We start from the raw sequence: 24,900 nt of genomic DNA on the forward strand, positions 1-24,900 counted from the left end.
AGTTGAATTATTACTGAGAAACATTGTTCGATGCATACATATTTTTAGTTTTTAAGTTATTTTTGGTAAAAAATTAGGAAACCTCCTCTTTTCCAGGGCCTGCGACGCCAGGGATTCTGGGAGGGGGAGGATATATGCAAATCGACAGCGGCTCGGAGCACTGCATGGCGTGGAAGGACCCCGCTGTGGGGGTGCCCGTGGTGCTGCCTGCACGCACGGCTCCGAAACCGCCTGCGGCTTGAGCCGAAGCGCCCACACGTCAGGAAGCCTGCCGCTCCCCCTCTCCCCACCCCGAGGGCTCCGGCTCGGCCCTGAGTTGCGCGTTTCGTTCAGGCGCGGCGCGGGCAGCCCTGGCGGGGGCCTTCTTCAGCCAGCGGCGAAGGAGCGGTGGGGTGGGGGGGTGAGTCCTGCGTGGGGGAAGAGGAAACGAGGGGGATCTGGGGGCTCCAGTCACCCCTGGGGGAGGGGAGGGGGCTTTGGCTACCCTGGGGGCAGCTCCAGTTGCCCCGAGTGGGGGGCTCTGGTTGCCCCCTGGAGGAGTGGAGGATGGGCTTCTGGCTGCCCTGGGTGGGGGGGGCGAGGGCTGTAGTTGGCCCAAGAGGAGGGGGGAGGGGGGAACTCCCTTTGCCTCCTGGGGGGTTGGGGGGCACCCCTGGCTGCACGTGGGCGGGGGGGCGCTTTGGCTGCCCCGGGTTGGGGGGGCGTCAATGCCAGGGGGTGCTGGCAGGGGCAATGCTGACTGTGTTTACTGAGGCAGCGAGCCCGCCTTCCACCTCTCAGGGTGAGGGTGGGGGCTGCTGAGCCCCATGGCTGTTTTTGTCTGGAGCTGAAACAACAGCCTGAAAAGCCTCCGTGAGCCCTCAGCCCCGATGCCTGCCTGCGGCGGGGGGGATCCAGGCCGTCCCCGTTTCCAAGCTGGGCTGGGTGGGAGACCCCCACCCTGCTCGAGGGGCAACGGGGGGCCTACCTGGCACATGGTGCCCGGGGCAGGAAGAGGAGCTGCCGTCCGTGAGCTCCGAGGGAGCTGCGTGCCGTGCAGCAGGCTTCTCGCGGAGCCCCCCAGACAAGGAAGCGATCCTCCAACTCTCTGCGTTAAGTCTGCATTCATCTCGCTGTCCTCGTCCAGACCAGAGCCAGGACCCCCCTTGCCACGTGCTTCCCACGGAGGCCCGGTTCTGTGCCACTGTGGAAGAAGTGAGGCCATGAATAAACCACGTGGTCTGATCCTCCTTGCTTGAGCTGAAAAACAGCTGTAAAGCAGAGGCCTGTGGCTGTCGAGACTGGGCGCTCCCTGCGCTTTCCTCTGGTCCTAGATGCTGCGAGATGTGACAGTTGATACTAAGAAAAAGCCCCGGATTCACGGAGCTCTTGATCCATCCAGTGACACACAACCAGATGGGGATGAGCAGACAGACAGGGGCTCTTGCGTGAAGCATAGCATAGCAGAGGCAGGAATGAGAACGGGAGAAATGTAAAGCAAATGGGAGCAAAGAGGTTAAAGACAGGTATTCACTGAGGTCTTGGGGTGGTACCTGAAGTATTTTTAAGGATTCCTGAGTAGTGCGAGATGCAAAAAGCTAGAATGCTTGGTTCAGAGATGACACCTTTTATTAGACCAACTGAGACATTGCAAAAAAAAAAAAAAAAAAAATGTAAACAGTGTGAGGTGCTTCACACTGGGCATTCGCCCCTCCATTGGCCCTGCCTAGTGTTAACCCTCTCATTATTTGGGGACCCTTGCTCAGTGCAGTGCATTTCCTTTGGAAAGCAGCTGCTACTTTATAAAGAAGCTTTCTAGCAATGGAGCCGGGGTCTCCTGAGTGGGGTGAAACGAGAGGAGAGAGTCCGACAGCAGAGAATAGCAATTCTCTTCCATAGGCACCAAAGTCCATGAATAGACGTTGCAAAGGCAAGCTGTGCTTTGGACGCCTTCCCAAGGCAGCATGGACTTGGCTTACATCTGTGAGTGGGAGAAAAGGCCCAAAAGCAACCACTGCCCTTCAATCCCACTGGTTTGTGCTTGGTCCTGCAGGAACCTGATTGCATTCACGACAGACCTCAAAAATGAAGAGGAAAAAGGTAGGGCAAAATTGTGTGTTTTTTTTTTTTTTTTTAATTTTCCTGAATGATGTCTTAATAATGGGAATTTTCCACGAAGAAGAGTGGTGTCCTATTGTAGTCACCCCCTAGCATTGCTTCTAGCTGGGAATAAAGCATTCAGAAAGGCGCTTTGCTTTAGTGAATCCCAAATTGATTTAAGAGCATAAGTCTCGTTGGCTTTGATTGCCCGGTGGTTGCGTGAGAGGGTTGTTTGCACATCTTATTTATTCTCCTTGCTGGTTGTAGACAAGGTTCTTTGGGTCGATGCACTATCTAAACAAAATAGCTGGGAGAGTTGTTCTTTGCAAGCTTTGGGGCACAAACGCCGTTTTTCAGGCATAGGGTGTTTTGCGTGCTCCTCTGGGTAAATGACATGCTTGTTGTCAAAAGTTGGGAAAAGCAGGTGGCTGCTGCAGTAGCAATATTTCATCCTAGCACAGTGAATAAAAATGACTTTGGCATTTGCTGTTTAGGCTTCTCTATGGCACGGGTCTCTTGTTTCTGCTGCCTTCCGATTCAGCCAGGAAGAACCTTGCTTCAGTGACAACTTTTCCCTTTTTCTGTGGTTCAACAGGCAGGAGCAAATGCAGCAGAAGGGACTGGGGATCCATCTCCAGGCACCGTTGATTTATTGTTTGTGACCTTAATTCTGTTTTTGGATCCACGTGGATGGAACTGGGTGCCATTGGTTTCAGGGAGCTGAGAGGTCTGACTGCAAATGTTCAGTGCAGGGTCAGAGCCTGCTTAAATTGTTGTCAATAGGACATGTTATCCTGTTGTTTTGGGGAACAACCAAGCCTCTCACCTTGTGAGACTCACATGCTGGGCTTCTTGACAAGCAGGCTGCAGCCAGAAAACTTAGGCAGAGAAGTTTTCTAGGGCAGTGGTGGATTTCCTGTCTCTTGATCACTCAAGGTCAAAATCAATGCCTTTCTAGAGGCTGTGCCTTAGTTGCCTGGAATTGTGCTCAATACAAGGGGAACCGGGCAAAGTTCTGTGGCCAGGCAGCTAGAATGTGTGGGGTCATGGGCCCTGCTGGCTCTGACATCAATGAATCCTAGTGCAAACAGTGTGGGAGATTTAGGTTCTCTCTCTTTTCCTCTCCACAACACATCATGGACATTTCATACACCAGGGCAATGACTCTCAGCCTCTTTTATAAACAGGGGCTCCTTTTCCCAGGCTGGAATTGCCTTGCTCCTTCAGGTGGTTTTATTAAAGATACTGCTTGCAGAATGGAAGGTGGTTTGGATTTCCACCCCTCCAACACTTTCACAGTCCTGAGATTGAGAATCCCCAGCTAAGGAGCTGTTTGTGATTAGACAGTTAATTCTTTGGAGCAGTGAGTGGCTCGTTTGATATGTCAGGTAAGGAAGCCTGTGTATATATGTTGCTGTAGAAATGAGGGAGGCTGTTGTTGATGTCCTGCTCTGAGAGTTTTCACAGTTTAAAAACCTGCAGTGGAGGTTACCTGGAACTGACCTTGTGTCTTTTCTTCCTAGATCTCACCCACATGGTCCATATCATCGACACAGAGCATCCGTGGGACGTTTATTCCATTAACTCTGGGCATGTTGAAATCATTACCTGCTTAGAATGGGATCAGTCAGGTAGGTAAGCGCTGCTCAAATAGTGTTTATTTCCCTGGCTTCACAAAATTGCAGGGTATGATGAGATGCAGGGAGGAGGGTTTGGACAGACTTCTCCTTTGCCTCCCACTCTCTGTGGCCCTGTGCATGGATCTGGTCAAGTGGGTCTGCACTGACTGCTGTGCTTCTCACACCTTCCAGATTCAAAGGACTTATGGTTTTATTTTAACTATCAGTGATTAGCTGTACAGCTGCCAGCAAGCAGCTCACTCTTGCAGTCATTCTTATTTCAGTCTTTCTGTAATCTCTGTAGAAATAGGAGGTTGAATAGCAGGGTGTACATTTGCTCTATTGTAGCTGCAGGTGCTGGAGAAAGGACAGTTAGAGTCTCCCCTGCAGAGTTAAACGCTGAACACTCAGCAGTCTCCTTGGCTTTTGATGGGAGCCAGTAGTTGATGTTAAACCACAGCCTGAATCTCGAGTCCCTTGCTTACGTTTGCAATGTCACCCAGCCCTTTTGTCTTGCACTGAATGTGCCCGCCTTCCTGCTGGGCTCCTGTTGAATGAGAGGCCCTTGGCTGGCATCCTGATGGTTTCTGTGAGCACTTGTGTTACATTAGGCTCCAGGCTCCTGTCAGCAGATGCAGATGGACACATCAAGTGTTGGAGCATGACGGATCACCTGGCCAACAGCTGGGAGAACACGGTGGGCAGCATGGTAGAAGGAGATCCGGTCGTGGCCCTTTCGTGGTTGCACAATGGGGTGAAGCTGGCCCTGCATGTGGAAAAGGTTTGTCCCAGTTCAGTACAGGGAGCTGGAGAGGGAGGACGGTGTAGTGGTTAGGGCTTTAGCCAAGGATTTGGGACACAGTCCCTGCCCTGCCTTCTTGTGTGACCTTGTGTAAGGCACTTGGAGTGGTTTTCAAGTGATGTGTCCGACTGGCACTGAATGCTGAGGGCCCCTCTGCATCAGTTCCTCAGCTCTGAAATGAGAGTACTGACCCTGACTTCACTGAAGGGGGTGCTGGGAGGTCAAAGCCCTTGACCGCAATGAGTCATGGTCTGGTTATGCGAGTCGTAAATGTGCTGAGGATAATCTGCTTGATACAAAATACCTGGCTGATGCCAGAGATGCTTTGGCAGACTTCCTCTTCCCACCAGGACTCACTTTCAGTGGTTTATAAGCCTTGACTCTTGCAAGGCCTGAGGTTACCTATTTTCTGCCTAGGGATCTCAGGCAGAAGGAGAGGAAGCATGTTGCCTAATGTTGTGTAGCAAGACCGTGTCCAGCTGGAAGTAGAGTTCAAGTGCATGCACACCTTACAGGCTCCTCACCCACCTGCCAGCACTTCCTTTAGTCTGATGTGGGTTTTTTTGGTGGTGTGCTCCATCCGCCTTTGGAAGATCTTAGTAGTTAAGCTTTTCTGAAGGGTAAAAAAAAAGAGGCCTGTAACCTGAGTTTGCACACACAAAATACAGATCCTCTGCATTTTGTATCATCTGTCACTGGAGGAGCTCTAGGAACTTTAAAAAGGTGCTGCCTGTACACCAAGCACATCTCTGGTAGCAGGAGGCAAAGGGACATACCCAGGGTTACCCAGTAAGTAAGTGTCAGAGTGAGAGATAAGGGCTCAGTGCTGATTTCTAGCCCCAAAACCAGGTTGCCATGATGAACAGTAGTAGAGCCCTTCAGCCTTGAGGTCAGACTGCTTTACATATGGTAATCGCTCTGCATGTGCTAATCTCTTCTGTTTGCAGTCCGGAGCATCCAACTTTGGAGAGAAGTTCTCTCGAGTCAAGTTCTCCCCGTCGCTGACGCTGTTCGGGGGGAAGCCCATGGAAGGCTGGATCGCTGTGACTATCAGCGGCCTGGTGACAGTCTCCCTCCTGAAGCCCAATGGGCAGGTGCTGACGTCCACAGAGAGCCTGTGCCGTCTACGATGCCGTGTGGCCCTGGCGGACATTGCCTTCACGGGTGGGGGGAACATCGTGGTGGCCACATCAGATGGGAGCAGCACCTCCCCTGTGCAGTTCTACAAGGTGTGTGTCAGCGTGGTGAACGAGAAGTGCAAGATCGACACCGAGATCCTGCCCTCCCTCTTCATGCGCTGCACCACCAACCCTGCCCGCAAGGACAAGTATCCGGCCATCACACACCTCAAATTCCTGGCCCGGGACATGTCGGAGCAGGTTAGCTCTTCCTGTGTTCCACCACCAGGCAAAGGGGGGACTTGGCTTCACCCTACAGCTGTGACACTGAGCTGTTACCCTCTGGCTGCTTCCATACCAGAGCTCCCCACATGGTTCTGCCAGGGTACCATAATCTCCTCCAACAGTCAGGCCTTCCGCCTGTGATGAGCAGCACATTTTGCACCAGACATTAGACTGAGGTTTCAGCCTTTTTAGAGTCAAGGTACCTCTCATTAGATCAAACCTTCTCTTGGAAAATGCCACCCATTAGCACTCACTTTTTTCTTGACTATGGGAAAAAATTAAGCAATTCTTTTTTGCCTGCTGGAAACTCTTTTTGGGTTTCTTTGTTGCAAAGAACTGAGGCAAACGATGGGAGGTCTGACACTGTGGATTCCCATTTGAAATCTCTGGGTTTCTTTCATGAATCAGGTCTGTGTACCCAGCAGTGCTAATGTTGCGTGGCACCCAGTAGCACCCTTGAAAGACTCTCGAGGCACCCCAGGGTGCCCCAGTTGAGAATTACTGTTCGAGGTAGCACAGCCAGGCTTTTGCTGATCTCAGTCATTGTTGTCTTTGCTGGGAGATGGGCAAACCTGTGGAATAAATCACTGATTGCTGTTGCATGTTGGCTGTTCAGGGAATGATGGCGGGGGGATAGGATCTCTCACCTCCAGCTCACTGCTTCAGAGCTACACTGGCTTCCCAGCAGTGAATGTGTCTGAAATAGGTTGGGGATAGAAGCCTTCTTGCCTAGGAGACTGTTTGCCCTAATTGATACAAATCATCCAGGATTTGAGAGAGCCGACTGGTGAGGAAAGCTGAGCTCCCCACTGCTGGCTGTTTTCTCCAGTTCAGGGTTGAGCAGCATCTGTAACCTCTGGTCAGGCAGAGGATTTGGGATTCTGTTACCAGTGTTAAGGTCAAGCTCACTTCCTGCCTTGTTCTTGATTCCTGGTGCTATGGATGTTTTCCTCCTGCATGAAGGGGACCTGAGCCCTGGGTGAGGGAGGAAAGGCCCCTACAAGTGTTCACAGTCTCAAGGATAGAGGCTGTGATTGCAGACAGTTGCAGTAACAAGATCCCTGCCTTTGGTCTGGAGAACAGGCCCAGCCTTGCACCTGAGGTGTGATGATGCCTTTCTGCTTTTAAAAGGTACTGCTTTGTGCCTCCAACCAAAACACCAGCATCGTGGAGTGCTGGTCTCTGCGGAAAGAGGGCTTACCAGTCAATAACATCTTCCAGCAGATCTCTCCTGTGGGTGAGTTTTGGTGCCTGAAGCTGCCTCAAAAGCAGAGCAGAGCCCATGATATAATCAGACCTCAGTGCAGCCTCTTAAATCCATTGTAATTCCTCATCCCGCCTTTGTCCTTTGGCACATTCTCTCCGGCGCCCTTCTCCATCTGTTTGTTTGCGTCTCACTTCCGTTGCGCATGTCTCCAGGAAAAAGATGGGAAATGTAATTGTTGCTTTCGCTGGGTAGAAATGGATGGTCTCTGTTTTTTGCTGCTTCCAGCAAAACTTTTCTTTTTATTTATTCCCCCCCCTGCTGAGAACAGGGTGATCTGCATCTCCCAAAGCAAAACACTTATGCAAGAGGCAAACAGCTTAATCAAGCTGCGTAGGCTGCAGATTTCCACTTGATTTCAGAGACAGCGCAAACAAATTGGTGAAGCAGGCCCATCACTGAGTTTAATGCACCGTGATTTGTTAATCACCACGAGAAGAGCCCTCCATCAAGATAGATTTGGCAAGGCTCATTATTTTTGTATAATGAATCATTGCAAGGGTGGGGGGGGAAAGAAAGGCTTTTTCTGAGAGAACACAGTACTCTGAACGAACAAACATCAAACAGTGATTATTCCAAGAAAAGGGGGAGGTAATTGTTCCAATCTGAGGTCTGAGGGACAGTTTTGACGCTTTTTGGGTGACATTTTGTCCTTTGTTTCTTTTTCTTTTGAAGTCGGTGACAAGCAGCCCATGATCCTGAAATGGCGGATTCTGTCGGCCACCAATGATTTGGACCGCGTTTCTGCAGTGGCTCTCCCTAAACTGCCCATCTCTTTAACCAACACTGATCTGAAAGTGGCCAATGACACTAAATTCTTCCCTGGATTGGGTAAGGAGGCTCTTCTAGCCATAGTCTGGAGCTTGGCTGTTTCTGGTAAACAAGGAGAGCCAGGCTAATTCAGAGCCTGGGTAGGTCTTGGTAGAAGGCAGCCTGTAGGAGTGAAGAAGTCCTTGAAAGGCAAGCAGTTCTTTACTCCCTGTGCAGTGGGGTACATCCCCTGGGTGGAAGGACCAGCTATGTAGGTAGTAGACCGTTGTGATGATGCCCACTGGGTTGCTGGAGGTCTCCTGTCATTGCACCACAACTCAAGAGAACTGTGGATGTCTGCAAGTGGGCACAGAGAGGCAGGAGAGAATGGCAGGGGTCCCGTGTACTTGTTTACATGCCTGCCAGCAGCTTGGTGCTGAGAAGGGAGTTCAAGGTAATGGTCACAGTGGGAGGTGGAGGGTCAAGATCTTGGCCTTCTCCTGGCTCTGCTGCCATCTTGACCTTGCACAACTCGTGAAGGTGTTCATGTGCCAGTGGCAGATGCAGCATAAGTGCCTGACAAGAGGAGTGTTTGTCTGTAAGGGGAGGTGGTGGGTGCCTTGCAGCCCTGTCAATTGGAACGTCAGTCTTTCCTACCTCCACTTGATGACCCAGTCTCAGACTGAGCTTTGGGAAAGGCATCATCTTGACTTCCAGCCTTGGGGCTGAGCATGTTAGAACGTGACTAGTAATTTATGAGATCTCCAACAGCAGACACTAAAAGGGTCTGTTAACGTCTGGGGCTTGGGGCAGAAGTCTGTGGTAGGCTGCAGCCTGTTGGGTTACCAGCAGAGATGCTGCCTGGCTCTGGTGAGATGTGATGGTTTATACCAAGATCAGTCTCCTGATAAACCCCAGGCATCTCTTGCCTTTAGGGCTCGCATTGGCCTTCCACGATGGCAGCGTCCACATCGTGCATCGCCTGTCCCTGCAGACCATGGCCGTGTTCTACGGGTCCTCCTCCCAGCGCCCAGTGGATGAGCAGACGATCAAAAGGCAGCGGACGGCCAGTCCTTTGGTCCACTTCAAAGCCATGCAGCTCTCATGGACTTCCCTGGCTCTGGTTGGCATTGACAATCATGGCAAGGTATGTGCCTGGGTAGGCGAGGTGTGAGAAAAGCCCTCCTCGTTCCTCTAGGCCGGACTAAGATCCCTATGACTCCAGGACTGGGCTCCATCTGCTTGGAAACAGCTCATGCAGCAGTTGTTTTGGGACCTTATTCCAGTCCACTTGGTCCCCCACTTAAGGAGTCTCTTCTGAGAGTCAAATCAGTGGTAGGTGATAGGGTATGGATCACTAGATGTGCCCTGTTCACATACGCTCCCTTTGCTACTTTCCACTGTGGGAGGCAGGCTACCAAGCTAAGTGGACCATTGGTCTGCTCCAGTATGGCACTGCTTATATTCTTATCCTGCCTACATTTCCCCTTGTTTAACCTGAGAAACATATCTCTTTGTCAGTAGTGACCAGACTCTACTACTGCCAGTAGCTTGTGTGCTTCCCTTGCTATAGGTGGATCCTCTTGATGCGCATTTCCTTCCTGTTCTTTCCTCAGCTGAGCATGCTCCGGATCATTCCCTCCATGGGCCACGCGCTGGACATGAACATGTCCCTCCGGCACCTGCTCTTCCTGCTGGAGTACTGCATGGTGACGGGCTATGACTGGTGGGACATCCTGCTTCATGTGCAGCCCAACATGGTGCAGAACCTGGTGGAGAAGTTACATGAGGAGTACATGCGCCAGAATGCCGCCCTGCAGCAGGTGGGGGACATGTGAGGAGGGGCGGGGGGCAACGCCAGGCTTGGCCTAGAACGTGCGCCCTTGGGGGCATCAAGGGCAGGAGCAGATCGGGAGGCCTGAATGCCCAGGCTGCTCTGCTTGTCTGGATTCCCTGCTCTACTCTGAGACTTGAAGTGGTGGTTACTCGCACCTTGCTTCACCCAGCGCAAATCCCATATAAATACTCCTTGTGTCCTAGCGTCCCAGTGTTGCAGGTCTGGAAACCTGCCCGTGAGCTGGCACTGATTGCATGGACCGAGGCTGGGGCTTTACTTAAGCAGGCTTGTTCCGACTCCACTATTGCTCCCCTCCCCACCACATCTCTGCTCCACAGGTCCTCTCCACACGGATTGTTGCCATGAAGGCCTCTCTCTGCAAGCTGTCTTCCAGCACGGTGGCTCGCGTGTGTGACTACCACGCTAAGCTTTTCCTTATTGCCATCAGCTGCACCTTGAAGTCACTGCTGCGCCCGCACTTCCTGAACACTCCTGACAAGAGCCCTGGGGACAGGCTCACCGAGATCTGCTCCAAGATCACAGACATAGGTAGAGATTTGCATCCTCTGGAATAGCAGGTGGCTTTCTTATCATCTTGCTTTCCTGTCTACCTGAATAAGTCTTTTGGGGGTGCACTTTGATTCAAGCAAATGCCTTGGGTAGGAGCGTTGGGTTTTTTTCCCCCCCCTCACCTTTATCAGCCAGCCCTGGCAAAGCTCTGCTTGCTTGTGGGTCTGAGGCAGGAGGTTGCAGCCCAGAAGTTTGAAGTATCCCCAGCTACACACCTGCCTCAATCAGGATAGTGTGGCAGCACTGTGTTAGTCATTGCATTTGCCAGGCTTGCAGGTTCCAGTGACTGTGTTGTATTATCTATGTGGGCCCTGGCTAAAGCCCCCTGGGTGCCATGCAGGCACAAGTGGCAGAGCTGGTGTCTGAAGAGAATAAGGACTAATTAACCAGATAGACTTGGGGGGGAGGGGGAGCAGTAGTAGAACAGGAGCTGAGTTCATTCCAGATGTCACAGCAGGTTAGCAGCAAAAGTAGAGTCCAGGTGTCCTGAGGCTCAGTCCAGCAGGACCATGGGGCCTCTCGCAGGTTGTACCATGGGGTTGGGCATCAAGTGGTCTGGATTTATAGCTGTCAGTTTGGCCTGACAGAGAGGAGAGAGACCTCCACCCCCCCAGATGGAAACCCCAGAACCTGTCTCTTCCTGGTGCTAGGAGCTGTCTTTCTCCCCTTGCAGACATTGACAAAGTGATGATTAACCTGAAGACGGAGGAGTTTGTGCTGGAGATGACCACACTGCAGTCCCTGCAGCAGCTCATCCAGTGGGTGGGAGACTTTGTGCTCTACCTGCTAGCTAGCCTTCCTAACCAGGTGAGGGCTGCCATCTACCCCCGGCTTGGGATCAGAGGCATAGGTATGCCCATATAAAAACATGGTGTTAAGGGCCTTTTCCTCCTGCAGTATCCTTATGGTAGGATGACACGATCAGTACCTCACAGCTGTGCTGGGGTCTTCACTCGCTTCCCAGCCAGATCTTTTTTCCAGTGTAGCTCTCCATCTGGCAATGAGTGGAAGGAAATGGAGGGTGTATGAATAGCTCAGAGCAACAACTAACCCTTCACAGTGTTCTTCCCAGCCTAGTTCCAGTCTTGCTATACGCTGGTTTCTTCACTGACTTCACAGTTACTCCTGGTTTCTATTCTTGCTGTTTTTGGTGTAAATCAGGAGCGTCTGAAGAAACCAGCACATAATGAGATTGGAGTCAGGGCTCCCGGGGCCTACCCAGTGCCTGTGACACCGTACTAGCCTCACTGATACTGGAGAAAAGAGCAGCAGATGATCATAGGGATTTGGGGGACTGTAGATCACCCCCCTCCCCCCCCCCCCCAGGAGTAGAGGCTAGGGCTGCAGTATCCATCAGCCCTGGACAAATGGATTTCCTTTCTCCTGCCCCCCTGCAGGGCTCCCCGGTGCGCCCAGGGCACAGCTTTCTGCGGGATGGTGCAGCATTGGGTATGCTCCGAGAACTCATGGTGGTGATCCGCATCTGGGGCCTGCTGAAACCAAGCTGCCTCCCTGTCTACACAGCGACCTCGGACACCCAGGACAGCATGTCCCTCCTCTTCAGGCTGCTGACCAAGCTCTGGCTCTGCTGTAAGGGCTTCAAGCTTCCCAGAACCTTGCCCATCCCCTTGGAGAGCAGGGGATGCTCTCTCTTCATTATTAAGACTGCAAGGCAGTGCAATAGATGCTTGGGGAAGGTGGAGACACTCTTCATTACTGGAGAAGTCTTCAGTAAGAGGCTAGACAGCTACTTCTCAGGGATGATCTGCGTGTAGCGATCTCTGTGTTCTCCTTTGGGGGTTTCCCAAGCTTCTGGGCTTCGCTGGTTGCTCCTCTGCCCTTTCTGCTACACATGTCATGATGTTTTTAAACTTTCCCTAGAGGCATTGGGTGTTGACTGCAGCCCAGGCTGAGGATCTTGGCTGGGCTGTGCCTGTGCTTCTGTTTGGACCAAAGCCTGAGGTTCCTGGCTAGAGGCTCTTGTCCCTCTGCTCGGGGTCAGACTGATCTCCACATTTGGGGTCAGGAAGGAATTTGACCACCCTGTCAAATTGGTAGACAGGTGTTTTTTGCCTTCCTCTGTAGTGGGGGGCATGGTGCTCTACTTTGGATCTTTTAAGCATATGTTAACAACCTGTTATAGGAGCAGGCTGTTGACTGGTACGGTCCCCCTGCTTCACCTGTGGCAGGTTTGGGTATGATATCTTGTGCTGCATCAGGGTTGATGGCAGTTTTATGAAGAGTTTAGATGATGGATGCTTGTATTGGACAGGGATGATCTAATCCAACTCCCTGCCTGAAGCCAGATGTGACCTCTGCCGGTCCCTTCCAGCCCTGCTCCTCTGACTTCTATGAAGGTGCACAGACAAAAACCAGCTGGCAGAACAATGCTAGGTGCCCAAGAGCAATTAGAAAGGGACAGCGAGACTGCAGAGCAAAGTTTCCTGAGCTTTGTTATCAGATAGGGAAGCGGGGAAAACACAGGCAGCAGCTTACTTTCTCCATTAAGCAAGGAGTGGGTTGGAGCAGGTTCTCTCTGCTTTGTCCTCTGTGTAGGCCGTGATGAAAATCACCCAACCGAGCCGGACGATACCTTGATTGATGAGTGTTGCCTGCTTCCCAGCCAGTTGCTCATCCCCAATATTGACTGGCTGCCCATCAATGACGGCATCATCAGCAAGCTGCAGAACAAGCAGCTGGTCAGGCTACAGTTTGGGAAAGCCCCTGGGCTCATCGGCTACACAGTGTCTTCACAGTTCGATGCCTTTGTCAGGTACAGCACGGAGCCGGGCGCTCTCTGGGCTTTGCTCCCAGCTCTGGGAGTAGCCGCTTGGACCATCAGGTGCCTTGAGCTAGGACCTCTGGGTTCTATTTCTAGTCCTGGCTGGGTGGCAGGACCTTGCAGATTCAGAGATGCTCGGGTCGGAAGGGACCTCAACAGATCATCAAGTCTGACCCCCTGCCTAGGCAGGAAAGAGTGCTGGGGTCAGATGACCCCAGCCAGATACCTATCCAGTTAGTACTGGGATTAAATTAGGACCCCTTGTTAGCCCCCAGCTATGCCACAGATTTGCTCTCTCAGAGCCACCGCTTGCTTTCTCTGTGCTTCATTTTTTCTGAAGATGATACAAATCCTTTACCTGCTGTTTGTATCTGCTGAGGAGTCTGAGGTGGGAATTCAAAGCCTAAAAGGCCTGAAGGAAAGGCCTGAGAAGCTGAGGGAACTGGGATGATTTACTTTGGAGAAGAGAAGACCAAGGGGGATTGAATAGCAGCCTCCACCTCCCTGCAGGGGGCTGCAAAGAGGATGGAGCTGGACTGGTCTCAGTGGGGCAGACGACAGGACAAGGAGCAATGGGCTCCAGTTGCAGCAAGGGAAGCCTAGGTTGGATATTGGGGAAAAAAATTCTCGCTAGAGAGGTAGTAGAGCATGGGAACAGGTTACTCAGAGAGCTGGTGGAGTCTCCATCCTTGGAGGTTTTTAAGACCTGGGTAAACAAAGCCTTGGCTGGGATGCTGGAGTTGAGGCTGGTCCTGCTTGGAGCAGGGGGTTGGACTAGATGGGACCTCCTGAGGCCCCTTCCACCCTCACTTTGTGGGAGAAGGGAGGAAAGTGTCCTGTATTTGTTGCATGTCTCTTTCTGTATACTCTGGCTGCACTCTTATAAGCTGCATGGGTGGGGACTATGTCATCTCGTGCTGAAGTGCAGCTGCTTCTGGGGTGGAATGTGGCAGGCATTCTGTAGTAAACTCAACATACCAGGCTTTCGACAAGAATTAGGAGGGAACAATGCTGTATTGGGTTGCAACTATAGGGAAATTTATATAGGCTGAGATTTACCAGGCTGTTCGGTACCAGGTGCCCCTTTCCAGGCAGTAGGAGCTCCCTTGCAACAGGAAGGTAAAAAAAAACCATTGTGGGACTGTAATACAGTGGATCTTGGTGGATAACCCCTCCAGCCAGTTTACTTTTTCTGTCAGAGGGCCCCTCATGCTGTGCATGCAATGCATCAGCCCTGGCAGCTGGAGTCTGAAACCCTTTCTCCTACCCAGGGCACCAGGGCAACCCAAAATCGACCACCTGCGCCAGCTGCACTTGGGGGCATATCCCACCGAGGAGTGCAAGTCCTGCACCCGGTAAGCAATGCAGACTCGGTCCGTTCCTGATGGGAAAGCTGGGGTTCACAGCTGGCTTTTACTCCATCCTTGCTTCAAAGCGGTACCAGCTTTTACAGCAACAGGTCTGAGTTCTTATCTGTCCTTCCCTCCGTAGTTCATTCCACATTAATGACTCTGAATGAGGAACGCTCCCTGTCAGACCTGGCTCTTAGCTTATGTTAAAGCCCCTTGCATTAGAAATGGGCTGCATCCATCATTGTTACGCTCTTCCCTCCACCTGTCCTAAGCTGCTCTACCCTGGTCGTCTTAAATCTTTTGTGTGCTTATAGCATGGCCCCAGCCTTATTCTACATGCCTGCTCCAGGGGTGTCCTCACACTCTTGCCTGTCTTTAGCAGCTTGCTAAGGGCCACAAAGCCAGCCCAGCGCTCTAGAGACTTTTATCCTGCCTGTCAGCAGAGTTTAACTTTATGATTTGCAAGACTGAGCTCTGCTCTCAGTTCCACGTGCAGAATATTGCCTTAAGAGCAGCGGGGTGTATTGCACTGATATAAAAGAGCAAAATTTAGATGCTTTATTAGTAGCAATTGTGTACGAAAGGGAAGATCCCCAGCTGGCTCCACAGACCTGCTGGTTAGAAAGCCTGCCCTGCATGCTTCCCCCGGAGCCGAGGAGAAGGGTTCACAGCAAAACCCCATTGTCGGTATTTCTTTTCAGAGAGGGGCCCGTATGTTTGAAGCGCTGTGCTGTAGCCACCTCTCTCCCATTCCTAAAAACCAGCCTAGCATATGCGAGAGGTGCCAACCTTCCATCTGATTGAATCAGTCTTAATTGTGGGCCTCAATAGAAAGCCTCCATACCAGATCGTTCGCATCTGCTGCTCTTCATATGGGCAGTCACTGGGAGCTGTTCCCTTCTGCTCCCTCCCCCAGTCAGCGTTGCTTCCACACGGCTCCATGCAGGCAAGGCAGAGAAATCAAAGCCGAATAAGACAAAAAGTTGCTTCCCTCCTGGTGCTTTGCTTGTAAGAGAGCTCCAGTCATGCTGACTTGCACCCCGAATTATCTGTGCTGAATTAACTGACCCTTTGTCTGTTCATCTCTCCCCGAGGTGCGGCTGCGTGACCATGCTGAAATCGCCCAACAAAACCACAGCGGTGAAACAGTGGGAACAACGATGGATCAAAAACTGTCTGTGCGGGGGGCTGTGGAGGCGGATGCCCCTCAGCTATTTCTGACACCACCTCCTGCAAGGGAGCAGCATACACTCGGAAGGGGAAAGGCAGCTAAGAGCAGGCTCAGAAACTTCTCAGGGCTGGGGCTGGAAGAGATCTCTGGAACCTGGAGATCACATGCGTTGCCCTTCATTATCAGCTGAAGAGATGAGACGCAGCTTTTAGGCCCCCCTTTGTTTTCCTTGAATTGATTTTACTTTCCCCTACTTCTGTGCTCCAAGATGAAAGGAAGTGAGGATTTTGAATGGGACAAGCAGTCTTGCCAGAAGGTTTTTTTGCTGCCATCAAGACCAGACAAGGTATTGGAGAGCGCGGGAAGCCAGCCACCGGGGAATCCAGCAGCTCCTTTGTACATAGCTTCTCTTAAATTTTGTACCAAAAGCCTCAGTAAACGCCTTTGCAAAAGCTTGTGAGCCCTTGTTTCCTTCTCTTAATTGGCTTGATTTCATGGGGGTGAGAAGGGCAGGCCTTAAAAGGCGTCACAGAAAAAGAAATCTAATGAAAGTGCAGGGTTAGCACTTCAAGCCAGACAGACTCAAATTAGATGCGTTTTTTATCAGGGAGGACGATTTATTATCTGAACAAATGGCTGAGGCTCGGATGGATTTTCCATCTCCTGGTATGTTGCAATCAGCATCTATACGCCTGCCTGGGAAGATAAGCTATTGATGAACAAGCTGTGGAGCTCCAGATAGGGGGAAACTGGATGAAGGTTTGGGGGCCTGAGTTATCCTGGAGATGAGGATTTTAAGGCTCTCTTCTGGGTCTTAAGAATGATTTTGTTTTTATATGGAAAACAGCTTCTGGTCCCTGCCCCAAAAGCTTACAGCAGAGATAAACCCTGGACACGCCCCATGGGTGCAGCAGCCACTGATTTAATTAACTCCTGGCAGCTGCTGTCTGAAAGGAGCCCATTTGCCAGTGCTCGATATCACTGTGAGGCTTGTCTCAGTAATGACTCTTATAATCTCCTGCCAACCCTAGCACGGAAGCAAGCTGCTGCACCCCGTCCACCCGGGACGCAAGCAGGCAGCAGAGCTGGAAAGCTGCAGTCATTTGTGCTTGGTTCCACAGAGGCAAAAATCACTGCTGATATCCAAAGGGGAATAAATGTTTCCTGGCTTCTGCCGGGTATTACAAGCCCGGGCAAGAGCAGCAGCTGTAGTATGCAGTCTGCTCTGCCCTCCCTGCCTCTGTGCCAGTACCCCCCACCCCAAGGTCATGTGCACATAGTTTCATCTTAATGGGAGGAGGGGGGGAAGCAGGCTACAAGTGGGCCAGACTGTTGCCCTTGTTCGATAGCATTCCCCTGCTGTTTCCCTTCGTGCACTCCATCACCCACAATCACACGTTAATTATGTCTGGATTGTAGCATCTGCTGCACAGCGTTGCCCTGGGGTTTTTGCAGTGCAGACGGCTGGTCCTTTGGAGGCTCTTTTTTCTGTTCAGGCTGCTCCGCTGGCTTTTTTTTTATTGCAGGTTAGGGTGTAAAGAGGGTTCTTCACTAGGAGAAGAGTCAGGTCCCTTGGCAATGGGGCTGCAGCAGGAAACATGTTTCTCCCCTCCCCTCCATGTATGCAGGTGAATGCAACCATGCTCGAGACTGGGCAGGCTTCCTGTGGATGGAAGGAGGCATCTCCTGCTTGGTTTTCAGTCTGCAGGACTGCTGGGGCCACGTGAATCTGAAACCATGGTGTGCATCGTGATGCAAGGGAGCCAAGGTCTCACTCAACCCTTCCAGCTGCAGGCTTGCCTAGGCATCGGATCTGATGCTCTCAGTGACACCCTAAAGCCTTCAAGTGGGCAGAAGTGGCATTTTCTGGGCAATCCCCCTGGCCTTGTCAGCTACTGAAGCAACCATCGAGGCTTTCCACAGCTGCTGGCTCTGAGGCACTGCCACGATTCCCTGGTCTCTGCTGCTGAGGACCGTAGCAAGCGGTGTTAAACCAGGGCCACACAGCTTAACCAGCACGGCTGCATCGGCCTGGAGCGCAAACCCCTCCCACCCCCTTAGTCACGTAATGTTGCCTAGAAAGCTGAGGCAGATGTGTGCAGTATCGCCATCCCCACCAGGTCAAAAATCATGAGACCCGCTTATAAATAAATACATACATACAAGTCAAGAGATTTAAGATGCAAATCACGAGATGCTACTTTTGAAGCAGGTGTGCAATTCCCAGGGCTAAGGCAGCAGGGCGCAGAGCCCCAGCCCACAGTGGGCAGTCCGCCCCTGCCCCACTCACAGATCTTGGGGGGGGGGGGGCACGTGCCCCCCATGCTTCCATTCACCCCTGCCCCACTCCCTCCTTCACTGTGGGGGGCCTTGATCTGCCCCCCTTGCCCCTTCCCTTAATCAGCTTGGCACTCCACGCATGCCAGAAGACAAAACCCCAAGATCTGATCTCTCTGTCAGAAGTCAGAGTTCATTTGACTTGGAAATCAGGGGTCTTGCGATTTTTTTTTCCCCCCCCGCATGAGACTTGGCATCACTGTATGTGCTAGCAGGAGAATTCAGGCAGGGGGCAGGAAAACTCTGGCCCTCCCTTGCGGGTTGGTGCTGGGCTGGTTATACCCCCAGCTGCTGTTGTGGGCTGCGCGCAAAGGGCCTGAATCAAAAGCCTGCGTGTCCTGGGAATGCAGAGGTCCACACTCCCATGCCCAATTGCCCATGGACATTGCCTCCAGCCCCACATCCATTTGAATTGCCCTGCCCGTGGCAGTACATTGGCCAGTGGTACCTGCAGGGCAGAGAGCAGAGGCCCCTGCGCTCTCTTCCTTACGGCGGCTGATTATTGCAGAAGGGAAATCTTTGTTGTGCAGCAGCTCAGAGTAATCCGGGGCTCGGAGTGAAGCTACTGGGAGCTGAGAGTCCTGACTCCTGCTTTAAATTGCTCGTTAGCCGTCCTCCTCCCATGGCTGGGGGGTGAATTGCAGCAAAGCTGTTTTACCTGGGCCAGGAGCTAAGGAGTTTAAGGAGGGCACGAGCCACAGCTGTGTCCTAGTGGGCCTCTGTGGGGCTGGGTTGGGGGGAGATGAGCTGGCTGGGACGCCAAGGAGGGGGTCTGGGGTACCTGAATACCTGGTGACCTTGTGATGTTCAGGCCCTTTCAGAATCGGGCCCCTTGGCTGACCCAGCTCACTAGCCCCGCTCTCTCCAGGCCTCATTTCACAAAATGAACAAGACTTTTTTTTCCCTCCCCCTTCTCCTGGGAAGCCACTTTCATTTAAAATTCAAAGCGCTTATGGAGCACCCGGCCCCCTCGCTCCTCCGTTCGGCGCTGGGCTGTCAGCGCCTGGGCGTTGCTTGTAGTATAATTAAGGGAAACCAAATGGCTAATTAGGGAACTGTAGCTTCTCCCAAAAGTTTTTATCTTCTAGTGTGACATGGCAACCCATTGCAACCTCATTTCATTTTCTTGCCCCGTAGCTGCCGTCCGGTGTGTGAGACCCGGCCCCTGGGGCCTCCTGGGTTGAGCTGGGCACCGGCGCTGAATCGCAGCCAGGCCCTTCTCCGGTGACCATCTCTCCAAGGGTCCACGGAGCTGGTCCCACCGCTCCTATGGCATGCTGGCCCTAGAGTAGGAGTGCTTCATCAGGACCAGCGCTTTGCTGGTAAGTGATGGGCCCAAGTCTGCTGCAGGCAGGTGTGGGGCTCAAGCCAGTGCCCTAACCTTTGACGCCAGCCTAACGGCCCTCTCCTCCCCAGCGGGCTTCCTTGCATCACTAACAACTCCCATAAAGCAAAACCTGGGATCTACCGTCCCTAAACCGAGTGGGCAGAGCGATTCAGCCTGCGCTCTACCCAGCTGGGCAGGGTTGGGCCGGGCGAGCATGTGTCTGCCCCCTTTATAACAGTCCCCCTGCGACTGCACGAGGTCTTGGCCTGGCGAGACCCCCTCGGGGGTTCGTGAGCTGCTGTCGTCCCCCAGCACACAACGCACAAGCAGGCCTGGCCTGAGAGCAATGCCGTGACAGTCTAGGGAAGGATGCAAGAGGCAAGGGTTTTTTGGGGGGTGATCTCTTCCTGCTATGCTGTAGTTGGCATAGAGTTAGACAAGCTGTTGGTGCCAGGAGACCTTCCTAGGGCCCGGATTTCTTTTTTTAAATGAGGGATGAGGGCGCTCTCTTGTGCTGGCTCCGTGAAACGCCGCGTGTCCTGTGCGGTCGAACTCTACAGCTGGGTGGACGGGTTGGGAGCCATCCCCGTGACTTGCTAGAGGTGCAAGTGGGGTCCTGGCTAGGACAGGTCCCAGCATCTCCTTCCCTCCCTCCAGTGATGCATGCTCCCTTTCCTGACCTCTCTCCAGTCATGCTGACCCTGGAAGCAGAGGCAGGGTGGATAACGGGTTGTCCTGATCTTTGTATGACCTGGGTTATAGCCTAAATCTGCCCCCCCCCATAGACTTACCTGCAGGCAGTTGGGGGAGCTGCTCTCTCTGGGGCTGTGTTGCCGGTACATGCACGCAGTCCCCCTGCGGCCCACACCCCCAGCCCCTGGAGGGCTGAAACGCTGCCAGCCTGCCAGGGGAAACCCACCCTTTCCTGCGTCGCTCTGCAGCAAAAGGAAAACTCGGATCCCAGCATCTTCCTGGGAATCTGGGACAAATGCTGTCCCGGCATCATGCAGCCTGGGACTGGGACTTGGTGTTCCCATTTCAGGACTGTCTCGCCCAGTCAGAGATGGGCGGGCACCCTTCCCTTTTCCCGAGGGGGCTCACACGTGCTCGGTGCTGATGCTGGCCCTGTTTCGAAGGAGGCAGGGCCAGTGGCCCGCTCGGGTCTCCCTGCAGAGCCACAGCCCGGGCCATGAGGTAGCACCCACAGGGCTTCTCTGACGCCCCTCCTGTTAGTGCGAGTCCCCCCCGCTCCATGCAAAGACAGTCTTTAGAGATGCGGTGACATGACTGTGGTCATAGGGTCACCCAGTGGCAGAGCACAGCTTGGAAACCCGCGTCCCCAGCCACGCTATCAGGGCAGCGAAGGGCCAACCGCTTCCCTAGATGGACCCTGGGGAGTCATTCTCCCCAGTTCCTGGGGTAACCGTGGCCCTGGCAACCATCTCCTTGGCGCCAGCCCATGAGCGCCGTGCAGCCCTGAGCAACGGGCACAGAGGTAGCTGGCAGGCGCCGTGCTCCCCCTCCCCAGCGCACGCCATGCGTAGACCTGGGGACCGGGGTCCCGTTCCCCTCCGGCGGGCTCACCCGGGTTTGCGCCTGCATCCTTGCGGTGGGGCACACGGGAGCTCGTTGCTCTGCTCTTTGCCAACAGGAGAGACCCGAGCCCTTGGTTTCTGCACGTGGTAGTTTTATTGGTCCGGCTGATTGCAGGCCCCTCTCCCTGTCCGGAGCTGGTGGAAGCAAGGTGGGCACTAGGCAAGCAAAGCTACCGAGGGCAAGCCTGGGGGGGCTCCATGCACCGAGCCGCCGTGTGCCCCAGGTGCTAGGGGCTTGGTGAGGCTGATCCCTCGCCCACTGCAGCCATGACGCCGTCGATCCAGTCGACGTAAGCGGCGATGCGGGTGTAGATGCCAGGCTTCTTGAAGTTCCCGCAGACCCGGGCGCCGGCGGTCACCACCCCCTCAGCCACCCCGTTACAGATGAGCGGTCCGCCAGAATCCCCCTGTGGAAGCAAGCCAGGGGCGGGCTAGGAGGCTGGAGCGACCTGCCAGGTAGGGCCACGCGGGGGGCACTGCCATCTCTGGAAGATCTTCGCTCCATACCCGGGGAGGTGGCTGGGGTTGAGTGATTGCAGCTACCCCGGGCTGGGAGGGCTGGGCTCATCACTATCACCGTAACCGGGGCCTGCAGCAAGGGGAGACTGGGGCAGGGGCAGCACAAGCTCCTACAGAGCCATCGATTCAAAACCTGCGGATCACGGGGTGCCTGAGCCCGGCCCCGCGAAGATGTGGCGTGTCCGGCCTGTAGTCGCGTGGCTCCGTGCACCGGGATGCATTTGGGACGGGGAAAAGCCAGCGCAGGGTTAGGGGCAAGACCGGCCGCACCCCCCCAGGGCACGGCTGCGGCTGGCCCAGATGGCGCTTTTGCGGCTCACCGTGCGTCGTGGGGCTGAATGGGGAGCGCAGCAGGAGCGGCGTCACCCCGGGGGGGCTGCCGACACAGCCAGGGCACCAGCTGCTGGCTCCTAGCTGGGGGGCACGGTGTCCAAAACAGCCCGGGTGCAGACTCCAGAGCGGGGGGAGAACTCCTGGCCCTGGGGACGCAGCCTGCTTGGGCTTCTGCTCTCCTGCTGCCATTGGGGCCGGGCCTCAGTTTCCCTATCTAGAAAGCGGGCCTAACAACGCATCTTAGGGTTGCACGCATACCGGATGCCAACCTGCCAGCCACGTATCTCCTCTTTTTGCGCGCTGCACGGGGCTGGGCATGAATCGGCGCGGGGCATTAGACCTCCATGCCGGGAGGACAAGTCTTGGGGGGGGTGAGGGGAGAGCGTGGGGCTGCACGTGCCCCCTGCAGCAGGACAGGTCGAGGTATCGTGGCCCCGGGGCCCCGGCTCCCTGGTACCTTGCAGGTGTCCTTCTTTCGGGAGTCGGTGCACAGCATCTTGTCCGTGATGGTGTTGTCGTGGTAGGGCCGCTTGTTGCACTCCTCCCGGCTTTTCACCGGCCGCTCCACCTGCTGCAGCACGTCCGGCTTCCGCCCGCTGTGGCTGGTGAAGCCCCAGCCGGCCGCCTCGCACAGGGTCCCGGGCGGGACATCCACGTCCTGCCGCTGGAAGGGCAGGATCTTCACGTGCTCGCTGAGGGTCGCCTTCTCCTCCAGCTGTTGTGGGAGGCAAAGGGGCAGAGGTCACGGCCGGCGCAGGGACCCGCCGGGCCGCGTCCGGCGTGGGCAGAGGGGCAGCGCTCACCTGGAGGAGCAGGAGGTCGTCGTCGTTGGTCTCGGTGTTGCTGCCGGGGTGGCGCACCGCGGCGCGCACCGCGTACAAGCGCTTGTGCGGCTCCGGCTGCGAGAGCGAGTGGGCTCCCAGGAGCACCTGGAAGGCCTTGCCCTTCCTGCCGGAGATGGAGAGGGAGGCTGCCGCGCACGGGGCTGGGAGGAGGGTGCCCTCCTGCCCCCCCCCCCGGTGCAGCCCAGAGACCCTCCCTCCTGGCCCCTGTGGGTCAGCCCGGAGGCCCGATGGGCCCTTGGTGGGGCTGAAGGCGACCCCGGCACTCACATGTCCTCCATGCAGTGTGCGGCGCTCAGCACCCACTGCTCGGCGATGAGGAGCCCGCCGCACACGTGCTGCCCGTCCACCTGCAGCGAGGCCATGTAGGGCCTCTGGTGGGGCCCGGCGCTGGAGCCCCCCAGGATGCGGCCCCGGGGCCTGGACGCAACTGGGGGGAGAACAGGGGTTAGCGAGATGCCCCCCGGCCCGGCAAGCCCCTGGGGGGGGGCACGGCCAGGCACTTCAGGTCCTGCCCTGTCCTGCCCGCCGGTGTCCAGCACGGGGGAGCCGCCAGGAGCCGCGGCTGGGAGCCGGGGGGCAGGGGAAGCGGCGGGGAGGCGGGTGCTGAGCCCGACAGCGGGGGAGCGGGGCCCCGGGCTCCCGCTCTAGCGCCCGCACCCGCACCCGCTTGCGGCCACAGCGCCCCTCGCCTCGGCTTCCCTGTCTGCGGGACGGACCGGCAGGCTGTCACTGCGGGAAGGGCAGGGCTGACTTGTGCCAAGGGAGCCGCGGCGATTCTTGGAAAAGCGCCCGGGGGCGGTAGAAAGAGGGGGACCGTGTCTAGTTTCCCCGTCCCGGTACAGCCCCTGCCTAGCTCCCCGCTGCTCGCCCCCAGAGCCGTCCGGGACGGGTGCGGGGAGAGGCAGGAGGGCGCCCGGGACTCACCGCACAGCAAGGCGCCCAGCAGCAGAGCCGGTGCCAGGAGGGCAGCGGGCCGCGCCATGCCGGCCGCGGGGCTCGGGGTCCGGGCTGGCGGCGGCTCTGGCGGGAGCGGGGCAGAGCCTCCCTTTTATCCGCGCACCGGGGGCGGGGACGTCCCGGAGAGCCGAGGGCGGCAGGAAGCCGTGGCCGGCTGCTGGCTGCCCCGGTGGGCCGGGCCGGGTCGGGTCGGGTCGGGCGTCCGGCGTCCGGCTGCCAGCCGCCGCGGGAGGAGGATGCGGCCTCTCCCCGCACCGGCGGGGGCGTGGGACTCGGCTTCCCTCCAACCGGGGCCGCGCACCGGGGCTGTGTGGCCGCCCTCCCTTATCGCACTCCTGCCCGGGCTCCGCGCAAGCAGCACAGCTGCGGGGTGCCGCTGGGGCCAAGCCCGGTGGGGCACCCCCCCGAGCCCGCGGCAGGCGCCTGCTCCCCGTGCAAGGCCTTCAGGGCCCATCTGTAGGCTGAGGGCTCGAGGGAAAGGCGACCCGCACCAGCGAAACGGCGGGAGGCCGCCGCTGCCCCCGCCCGGCCGGGGGGGTAAGCGGGGCGCAGGCGCGCACAGGAAGCGGGGGTGCAGCACCCGCGGGCGCCCGGGGCAGGGTGAAGCCCACGGCCCCGCCCGACTGCGCCGCCGCGCCGGCACCCGCCGCTAGAAGGAGCCCGGAGCCCAGGCTCGCGGCCGCCTTCCAGCCGGGAGCTCTGCCCTCCCTCCCGGGGCCGGAAGAGGGACGGCGGCTGGGCTGCCGCGACGTCTCTCCAGCTCACAGCGCGGGGAAAGACCCGGGCACCCTGCCCGGGTACCGGCCCTCCAGCGCCGCGCTCCGGCCCTGCGTGGCGCCGGCTGCCGCCCCTCCCTGCCTGGGAGCAGGGTCCGCGCCGCCGGGGAGCCCCGGCCCCCTCCCTTGCAGGGCCGCGGTGGCTCTGTGTCCGCGAAGCGGAGCTGGGAGGCTCCTGCTTGCTTCCAGCCTGGGCGCGCTCCCCGCCAGCTCCTCCTTCACGCCCCCGGCATCTAGCCCAGTTGCTGCAGTGGCACCGCACGCTCTCCCCCGTGGCCGTTGTGCCCTGCGCCTGACTCGCACGCCCCCGAGGCTGAGGGGGCATAAGGGAAGCGGGGGGGGGGGGCGTGTGAGAGGAGGACAGAGAGCACTGGCACACGGGAGTGACCCAGGTGGTGTCCAGGATTCCTCTGGCCTGTGTGCGGGCCTGTGTGCGGGTGTATGCGTGTGTCTGTGCATGTGTGCAGGTGGTGTCCAGGATTACTCTGGCCTGTGTGCGGGCCTGTGTGCAGGTGTATGCGTGTGTCTGTGCATGTGTGCAGGTGCATGTGTGCAGGTGGTGTCCAGGATTACTCTGGCCTG

The 24,900-nt window shown here is 55.9% G+C and overlaps 2 protein-coding genes across 2 annotated transcripts; one reads left to right on the forward strand and one right to left on the reverse strand.

Moving 5' to 3' along the window:
• The first annotated feature begins 247 nt into the window (after positions 1–247).
• Positions 248–16,089, forward strand: MED16 (mediator complex subunit 16). The gene is made up of 15 exons (XM_090027349.1): positions 248–400; positions 1,879–2,079; positions 3,603–3,710; positions 4,310–4,479; positions 5,448–5,879; positions 7,035–7,140; positions 7,843–7,998; positions 8,853–9,064; positions 9,534–9,740; positions 10,093–10,303; positions 10,998–11,131; positions 11,722–11,914; positions 12,881–13,097; positions 14,378–14,461; positions 15,553–16,089. Exons 2-15 carry the CDS (start codon positions 1,944–1,946, stop codon positions 15,677–15,679), a joined length of 2,493 nt encoding a protein of 830 aa, XP_089883475.1. The 5' UTR covers positions 248–400; positions 1,879–1,943; the 3' UTR covers positions 15,680–16,089.
• A 4,874-nt stretch (positions 16,090–20,963) lies between these two features.
• Positions 20,964–24,900, reverse strand: LOC149853164 (complement factor D-like). The gene is made up of 5 exons (XM_090027799.1): positions 23,510–24,900; positions 22,853–23,012; positions 22,544–22,688; positions 22,198–22,455; positions 20,964–21,295 (listed from the first exon to the last, which is right to left on the reverse strand). Exons 1-5 carry the CDS (start codon positions 23,565–23,567, stop codon positions 21,116–21,118), a joined length of 801 nt encoding a protein of 266 aa, XP_089883925.1. The 5' UTR covers positions 23,568–24,900; the 3' UTR covers positions 20,964–21,115.

The sequence above is a fragment of the Crocodylus siamensis genome, chromosome 14, assembly GCF_052110815.1.
Source record: "Crocodylus siamensis isolate JL-2025a chromosome 14, ASM5211081v1, whole genome shotgun sequence".
NCBI classification, from domain to species: domain Eukaryota; kingdom Metazoa; phylum Chordata; order Crocodylia; family Crocodylidae; genus Crocodylus; species Crocodylus siamensis.

Bases quoted from the DNA above. Each gene is read 5' to 3' on its own strand.
- MED16 (XM_090027349.1), top strand. From the start codon at position 1,944: ATGGACTTGGCTTACATCTGTGAGTGGGAGAAAAGGCCCAAAAGCAAC. The intron at 7,141-7,842 runs GTGAGTTTTGGT...TTTCTTTTGAAG, and splicing joins CCAGCAGATCTCTCCTGTGG to TCGGTGACAAGCAGCCCATG. The intron at 9,065-9,533 runs GTATGTGCCTGG...TTCTTTCCTCAG, and splicing joins GCATTGACAATCATGGCAAG to CTGAGCATGCTCCGGATCAT.
- LOC149853164 (XM_090027799.1), bottom strand. From the start codon at position 23,567: ATGGCGCGGCCCGCTGCCCTCCTGGCACCGGCTCTGCTGCTGGGCGCC. The intron at 23,013-23,509 runs GTGAGTCCCGGG...TTCTCCCCCCAG, and splicing joins GCTGGGCGCCTTGCTGTGCG to TTGCGTCCAGGCCCCGGGGC. The intron at 22,456-22,543 runs GTGAGCGCTGCC...CTCCCACAACAG, and splicing joins ACGACCTCCTGCTCCTCCAG to CTGGAGGAGAAGGCGACCCT.